At 47.4% G+C, this 8,692-nt stretch overlaps 1 protein-coding gene and 1 pseudogene across 1 annotated transcript; both read left to right on the forward strand.

Moving 5' to 3' along the window:
• The first annotated feature begins 758 nt into the window (after positions 1-758).
• On the forward strand, positions 759-1,539 carry LOC137312649 (histone H2B 1/2-like). Its single transcript, XM_067979168.1, has one exon. The coding sequence runs from the start codon at positions 769-771 to the stop codon at positions 1,141-1,143; it is 375 nt and encodes a 124-aa protein (XP_067835269.1). The 5' UTR covers positions 759-768; the 3' UTR covers positions 1,144-1,539.
• Positions 1,530-3,041, forward strand: LOC137312566 (histone H2A-like; annotated as a pseudogene).
• Positions 3,042-8,692: the final 5,651 nt, after the last annotated feature.

Below are 8,692 nucleotides of genomic sequence, written 5' to 3' on the forward strand. Positions count from 1 at the left end.
AAATTTCAGTTCAACATAACTTATCTGCTTTTCAATTCTATTCCTCTAGAATGTTCTGTGTTTGCTTTTTATGGTCTTATCAACCTGTGTTGCTACTTTTAATGATTTGTCAATCTGTACTCCAAAATCCCTTTGCTCTTCCACCCCATTTAGACTTTTATTTTCCAAGCAGGATGTGGCCTCCTTATTCCCCCGAGCGAAATGCACCACCTCACACCTTTCAATATGGAAATTCAATGCCCATTTACAAGCCTTTCAGCAAGCTTATTAAACTCTTTTTTTATGTTGTTGTATTTTTCCTCAGTATAAGCTATACCCACTAAATTAATTACAAACATTGAATACAGCATTTCAACTAATGCTTTGTCCAATAAAATGTTCACCATTCACAGTTTTTCCGAATCCCACCCGTGCAATATAATGTGAAGAATGAGTTTATCTTCTGTCCCTCTCTCATCTGCAAACTTCAATGACCCGGGGTTTGTGGACATCTACTGGCCGGAAGCAGAATTGCAACAGTTCGGAACAAATTTCTGAAACCGGACAATGTGCAGTCTGAGCGTGTTTGTGATAGGTGGCACGTATTAAATCTGATTGGTTTCTTCAGATGTCCAATCAAATTGATAAAGGAAAAATATTGTGACATTAGTCCCAATCACAATCATTGCCTTCCCTCATCCCTCATTAGAATAGGGCGGTGGGGCTGCCTATTTAATCCGAGCTCGGAGCGGATTTGGGTCATTTCTGAGTCGGAAATTGATTTTGAAAATGCCTGAAGACAAGAAAGCAGCTCCCAAGAAGGGCGCCAAGAAAACCTTGAGTAAAGCACCAGCCAAGGGCGGCAAGAAGCGGAGAAAGTCGAGGAAGGAGAGTTACTCCATCTACGTCTACAAAGTGATGAAGCAGGTTCACCCCGACACCGGCATCTCCTCCAAGGCCATGAGCATCATGAACTCCTTTGTGAACGATATTTTCGAGCGCATCGCGGGTGAGGCTTCCCGCCTGGCCCATTATAATAAACGCCGCACCATCAGCTCTCGGGAGATCCAGACCGCCGTCCGCCTGCTGCTGCCCGGGGAACTGGCCAAGCACGCCGTGTCGGAAGGGACAAAGGCGGTGACCAAATACACCAGCTCCAAGTAAAACTCCACAATGTACTGAAAAAAAAAACACAAAGGCTCTTTTAAGAGCCACCCACAGTCTCTCTGAAGACGCTGTACCGATACCTCTGGATGGAATCATTTTACGGTAGATAAGATAGTTTGACACTAACTGTCTCTCTATAACTTGTCCTTTTGTGATTTCTCTTGATATCGGGAAGATTCTCACAATAACTGCTGGGTATAATCTGTGTGTCGATGTTCAATTTACAGCCAATAAACAAAAACGTGTCCCTGAACCTCTCATTTCAGTTCTTTTTCCGCCCCTTCCCCCGCGTCTGACCCTTCAGAGCCGTTTTAAGGCGGTGGATTCGAGTTCGGTCATTTCTTTCTCCTTCTCACGTTTGTTTGTTAATTATTCGGGACAAAATGAGGCTTTATTCCCGCCCGATTGAAAGCGAACGGAGAATGAAGCGGGTTGAAACAGATTCTGGAAGTTGTGACGAGAAATGTGGAATAACAGAGTAAAAGATGAGATGTTTAAATATTTGTTTTTACGCGACATTATTTACTAAATCCGCTTCTTGTGTTACAAATATATTGGCGGGCTTTTCACATTTCAAAAAAACGGTTCTGGTCTGTATTTTCCGCCCTTTTCTCATTGACGGCTATTGATTGGTGAATAAAACAGCCCTCTGATTGGTTTAAGGAACAGCTCAATGAGGTTGAGAACACATGGACCAATCACTGCAGTCCTCCAGAAAGTATAAGAAGGGCGAGTGCGGGAGGATTTCTTTATTCTTTGTGAAAGTGTTTGTGAGATTGTGGAAATATCTGGAAGAGGAAAAACCGGATGGAAAGCTCGGGCCAAGGCCAAGTCTCGCTCATCCCGGGCCGGACTGCAGTTCCCTGTGGGCCGTGTTCACAGGCACCTGCGGAAAGGGAACTATGCTGAACGTGTGGGTGCCGGAGCCCCGGTCTATCTGGCTGCTGTGCTCGAGTATCTGACGGCTGAAATCCTCTAGCTGGCCGGCAACGCCGCCCGCGACAACACGAAGACCCGCATCATCCCCAGACACCTGCAGCTGGCCATCCGCAACGACGAGGAACTCAACAAGCTGCTGGGAGGGGTGACCATCGCCCAGCTGGGGTGCTGCCTAATATCCAGGCCGTGCTGCTGGCGAAGAAAACCAGCAATGTGAGCGCCAAGAGCAAGTGAAGCGGACACGATTTGATCTGATAAACCCAAAGCTCTTTTCAGAGCCACCCACTGTATCTGTGAAAGGGCTGGTTACTGTCGAAGCGAGTCATGAATCAATTTAATAGGGACTTGATTCCGATCCGAGAAACTAACAATAATTTGTTCAATCCAGATGATCCAGATCGGTCTGTTGCAGTACTCGCTTCCGGACAGCAGATGTCGCCAATCTCCCATAGATTGATCATTGCAGATTGTATGGTGAATGAGACAAAAAATAACAAAATCGTCAGAATTGTCAATTGGGCGGGTGGGATACAGAAATACCAGGGACGCACATGATTATTTTCTGTCTCATTCTCGGACAACACTGGCTCAGTCTGAGTTATTTTGCCCAGATTTGAACAGATGCTGACTGATATGCTGATTATTGTGTCAGCGATTGCTGAATTGAGAATGTGAGTGAAATTTCTTTTTGGATGTGAGTGAGGGAATTATTCTGTACCTGTCCGTCCCACATCTGCTCCCTCCCTTTTATGCATTTCCCATTCAAACAAGTTTCTCACGGCCATGCGATTTCAACCCAGGCGATCACAGCTCTTTCCATCGCCGATTTGGTGGCTCTGAAAAGAGCCTTTGTTGCACTTGGTGCTGAAGCCGGGTCGGGTTTAGGCGCGCTCCCCGCGGATGCGGCGGGCCAGCTGGATGTCTTTGGGCATGATGGTGACTCGCTTGGCGTGGATGGCGCACAGGTTGGTGTCCTCAAACAGCCCCACCAGGTAAGCCTCGCTGGCCTCCTGCAGGGCCATGACGGCCGAGCTCTGGAAGCGCAGGTCTGTCTTGAAATCCTGAGCGATCTCTCGCACCAGGCGCTGGAAGGGCAGTTTGCGGATGAGCAGCTCGGTGGATTTCTGGTAGCGGCGGATCTCCCTCAGAGCCACAGTGCCGGGTCTGTAGCGATGAGGCTTCTTCACTCCGCCCGTGGCTGGAGCGCTCTTCCTGGCCGCTTTGGTAGCCAACTGTTTGCGAGGAGCTTTCCCGCCAGTCGATTTGCGCGCTGTCTGCTTGGTCCTGGCCATTTTCTGAACAGATGTCAAGACAACCTGAGACCCAGAGAGTGTTAATACGGAGAAGCTCTGGGGCCGCCTTTTAATGGGTCTAATTAATGGGTCTAATTTGATCCGCCCCTGGCATGTGATTGGCTGAAGTCCCACACCCTGTCAGGGATGGACCGCCCCGGGACTGTGATTGGCAGATTTGAACCAATTGGCTGAGCTGAAATTAAACATGAATTTCAAAAAGCCCGCCAATTTCAGGTCATCAAATAACAGTTTCAAGAAAATCTCATTTCCCTCAAGCAATTTCAGAATCCCTCTCTTTATAATCTCCTCAGCTCAAATCTCAAGCTGTTTCACATTCCGGTTCATTCTCTGATCTGCCTGTAAACAAGCGGGAATTAAGCCCCGGTCGTTGTTTTCCTGAACCGGACAAAGTCCAGCTTCAATTTCAAAAATCCCGCTAGTTCCAGCCCGGTGAACCGCTCCCCAAACAGAAACTTCACATCGACCTGATAATTGAATGAAACACCGAGCAGAGAGGACACAGCGGGAGAGGTTGTGAGGCGGGATTTTACTCTGAACGGAGAATGTAATGTCTGCGGAAAGACTCTGTATCACCACCTGTTCATTTATACCGTGAAACCGGGAATTCCGCTTTCTCTCAGGATGGCTGATCTCCCTTTACTGAATGTTGGGGAATCTCCCCATCGTAATTAAATATCGGAAACTGCTTCCCCACTCCTAAATCTTTCCTCTCCCCGTTCCTAGGTCAGTGCTCTCTCTGTGAGGCGGTGGGTGGCTCTTAGAAGAGCCTTTGTTTTGTGTCCGGTTAGAAAGGGTCGACTCGTTCAGCCGCCGAATCCATAGAGAGTGCGGCCCTGCCGTTTCAGAGCGTACACCACATCCATGGCAGTGACCGTCTTGCGCTTGGCGTGTTCAGTGTAGGTGACCGCGTCCCTGATCACATTCTCCAGGAAAACCTTCAGCACCCCGCGGGTTTCCTCGTAGATCAGACCCGAGATCCGCTTGACACCGCCACGGCGAGCCAGGCGGCGGATGGCTGGTTTGGTGATCCCCTGGATGTTATCACGAAGCACTTTCCGGTGCCGCTTGGCTCCGCCTTTGCCCAGTCCTTTGCCTCCTTTACCTCTGCCAGACATGATGATTCTTCACTCAGATCGCTGCTGACTGAACAGCGAACTTATGCTGGTTCCCTTTTTATGCAGCCTGTCCCGACCTGACTGAAACATTCACAGGATGATAGAGGGAGGGGAGAAGACAAAGTGAGACATTAAACAGAGAGGGGAGGAGACAGAGTGAGATATTAAACAGAGAGGGGAGGAGAGAGTCAGAGTAACGGAGAGAGCAGAGAGCGGCCGCTGATCTTCCAGCTCCACCTCCAGCTTTCTCCACCCGCCAATTTCAAACCGTTTATCGATAACTGAACCGAAACACAGCGCTCCGCACAAACCCTTATCGACTCGGGCTTCATATTCAGACTAGCCCCTTCCTATATCGAACACCGGAATGTTTGCTGTCGAAAAACTTTCACCGGAATTGAAAGCACCAGTTTCGATTTAAACCCGTTTCATTGCTGCACTGATCGCGCTCTCTCACCCGATCATAGAAGAATCATAGAATCATAGAAGTTACAACATGGAAACAGGCCCTTCGGCCCAACATGTCCATGTCGCCCAGTTTATACCACTAAGCTAGTCCCAATTGCCTGCAATAGAATCATAGAAGTGCAATAGAATCATAGAAGAATAGCAAGCACTTTACACGCTGGCAGCGGTGGGATCGCTGACACGATCTCCGTTTTTCGTCTGAAATCTTGAATTGAACTCAAACCTTACCTTAATTTTTCACTTCGGAGCTCGGCAGGGGAGGAGGGCGATCCTTTGAAAGGGATTTTTTTAAATTTTACTGAAAAGCGACCCGGAAATCCGGCGATGTGACCGGCCACACAAACACAGTGACATTAATCTAACCCGCCCGCCTCTTTAACACACTCTTTCTGACACAATGTTCACATCTTCACATTCACAGGACAAACTGGTCGCCAGATTGACAATTCCCGGGACAGGCTTTCCTCCCCGCTCGGCCTGTGCAGCAGATTCTCGGGGGTTAGTTGTCGTTTCCCAGCTCAGTCACTGTTAAACACTCTGAGGCCGGCGCTCCTCACAGTGTCTGGTCCCCAGATTCAGGGGCAGGAGCCAATCACAGCTGTTGTTGTGATAATTCACATCTGGTTTTAAAATATTATACTGTTCGTACACAGAAATATGTTTGGTTAAGACGATAATACAAATTATCCGCTCTGGGCTCTTCCAGTCTCTCTGTGTTTCTCTCTCCTCCTAAACTGACTGACAGACAACAGTAACTGGTGTCCTATCCGTCCCATTCTCAACACCCAGAGACGGCTAGTTACAGAATAAATTCAACACTAACAGGCAGTCCAGTGTCAGGCCGTTACAGGCTGTTTCTCCCCACCTTTCCTTATTGGACTGGAGACTGATAAATGCACAGTCAATCCGGCTCATACATAATAGAAGGGACAGTGACCGTCTCACCAACAGCACCGGAGGTCTGTTCACAAACACTGAATCAGTCTTTACCTTCCATCAGGGTGTCGATATTAAGCTCAGTAACAGTATTTCGCTTTCATTTACAGCGCTGGAGAGAGAGAAAGACAGACCGACAGATAAACAGACAGACAGAGACACACACACAGACAATGTATCAGTCTCACACTTCCTATCAGTATGTCCGTTTCACACTCAATAACAGTATCCCACATTCATATGCTGTGCAAAAGAGAGAGAGAGAAACTGACCTGTAATGTCCAGCATTCACCCAGTAACAAATTGGAAAAATTCTCCATTCCAATTGCTATTCCAAGGTGGAGTGACAGAAGATGCAGTCTCATCTCTCACTAAAATTATTTCAGAGACAGACACATTATTAATCCCATTCTCAGGGACAGTGTCACACATTTAACCCTCTCTTGCATGTTTCACCCTTTGTAATCTTGCAGCTCAGGCCCATTCAGTATTTCTCTCAGTGACCGAGAGTTTCATTCCGATTGAAATAATCTGGGACTGTTGCTGTCAGATGTTAATCCCACACGGTCGCAGCAAATATACGGACTCCCACTTTGCTCCGCTGTTTCTCCAGGATTGGTTTGAGAAATCCTCCCTCCAGTTTCGGAGTCACGCGTTGCTTTATCAGTCAGGGAGCCAAGAATGAACAGAACCCATTGGCTCATTTCACAGCCGCCCATTTTATCCATGAAAGGCCTTTTACCATCAAAAGATACCGAGAGAAACAGCAGGGATGGAAACATCGAGTTTAATAGTGAGAGATTGTAAAGTCAGTCTGGATTCCAGCGTTAGGCACTGGTGGAATCCCATCTGTTTCCCATTCTGGTGCGTGTTCCTGCACTGCCTGTGGACCCCATTCCCTCTGACCTTTCTGAGAGTGATAATATACATACTGTGTGTGAGAAGGAGTTGGCTGCACTGTTCCTTTGTCTCGGGGGGAGGAAACTTCACATTCATTCTGGATCCTTCTCGGATTTGCTCAGACTCTGAAAAATTCCAATTGGGGAAAGTTTCCATCGATTTTTGTATTGCGAATTAAACCAGATATCTGCGCATGCGTGACCCAGCCCCGCCCCCAGCGCTGATTGTTGGTGAGCAGAAGAGCGCATGCGCGCTCCCCTCCCCCAGCTCGGCCTGTGGCCGCCATTCCCTCAGTGAGCGGAAGAAGATGGTTTAAAACAGCCGGGAATGGAGAGATCACGGCCCCCGGGGGAAGGGAGCAAAGAGCAGCCTCGTTACAGCAGCTCATCGCTTCGGGACCGTGTCCGCAGATGGGCTCAGAGATCGGCATTGAGTCCAGGGTCAGGGCAGGGGAGTCCGGGGTCTGTTTGTAAGAGGCGGAGTGGATCAGGATCTGGTCCCGGAACATGGAGTGAGCGGGGGAAGGGAGAGTTCATTCTCGGGCTGTGTGTGTACAGGGTGTGTCCAGGGGAAGGGAGAGAGAATGGGAAGAACGTGCTATTTAAAATCATTGCTGTTTTCTCTCCCCAAACCAGTAGTGAATGGTCCTGGTTTAGTTCCTATCTCACCCTGTTTATTGTTATTGGACAGTGAAGAGTGGAAACAGAGCCGGACGGTAAGGATGTGGGGAGTTATGCACCAGGTGAGAAGTGTGAAGGGCACATTTCAAACAGCGGCTCTTTGCTTTCTGTTGAACGTTTAGTCCCATGGGAGAGGGGATTAGAAACCCGACCTGTACAAAGGGCCCTGCCCCATAGGGTAGTCCCATTCATGGATCAGTGCAGGGGTTGCATTTTGTCTGTATGTCACTAAATTGTTCAAAAACAGCCTAACACACCTGGTATGCTGAAGCTGAGTGCTGCAGTGCTGCAGTCGAGTCAGACGCTGACACTGTATCACTGGTTTTCATTTGTCGAAGCACAAAATAATTATTAACAGAGCTATTAAACTGATCACTTTTGTATTTTCTACCTCACCTGTTATTGAGTAACAAGAGATAATTTTCTTTCTACAGGCAAATCCGAGAATGATCCAGAATGAATGTGAAGTTTCCTCCCCCCGAGACAAAGGAACAGTGCAGCCAACTCCTTCTCACACACAGTATGTATATTATCACTCTCAGAGCACAGAGACACAGACAGGTCATCAGTTCCACAGTCTCAGACAGCAGAAGTAGTCAGTTCCACACTGATCCCAAGTTCCACAGACACATTTTCAATCCAACAGTCAAACAGAGCAGGTGAGGCAGACGCTGTTCCATTGCACCCGAACTCAGTCCCGCTGACAGGAAGATACAAAAATCCCAGTCCAAAGTCACACTATCAGATTGTCAATTTCCAAGAAGTGCAGAATTCGCCATGAATTAAAAATCAGATACCCCGAGATTCCAATTGAATACTAGCCCAGAACCCTCACACCCACACGGGAGTTTAATACATGCAGTATCCATTCGAATAGTGTACCATTCGAATACAAATTGCAAGTCCAAAAATCATGTACAATATCAGATTGAGAAATGCTGTGACAGTGTAACCTGAGAAACAAATTAGATACCAGTTTATAATATACTCATAGCATGAGATTTAAAGATACAGTATCAATTCCTTTACTGCAGGCTGATCGACACATTATATACCAATTCAAAAATGTCACCATATCAGTTTGAAAAAAATATTATCATTCACAATAGTACTCACAGAGATACTGATATGATACTCGTCCAAAAAACACAAATCTTCTGATTAAAACCTCCAGCATCAAATCCTAAAGTGT

Source organism: Heptranchias perlo, unplaced genomic scaffold, assembly GCF_035084215.1.
Source record: "Heptranchias perlo isolate sHepPer1 unplaced genomic scaffold, sHepPer1.hap1 HAP1_SCAFFOLD_43, whole genome shotgun sequence".
Taxonomy (NCBI): domain Eukaryota; kingdom Metazoa; phylum Chordata; class Chondrichthyes; order Hexanchiformes; family Hexanchidae; genus Heptranchias; species Heptranchias perlo.

Excerpts from the sequence above, each read along its gene's own strand:
- LOC137312649 (XM_067979168.1), top strand. The coding sequence starts at position 769 with ATGCCTGAAGACAAGAAAGCAGCTCCCAAGAAGGGCGCCAAGAAAACC.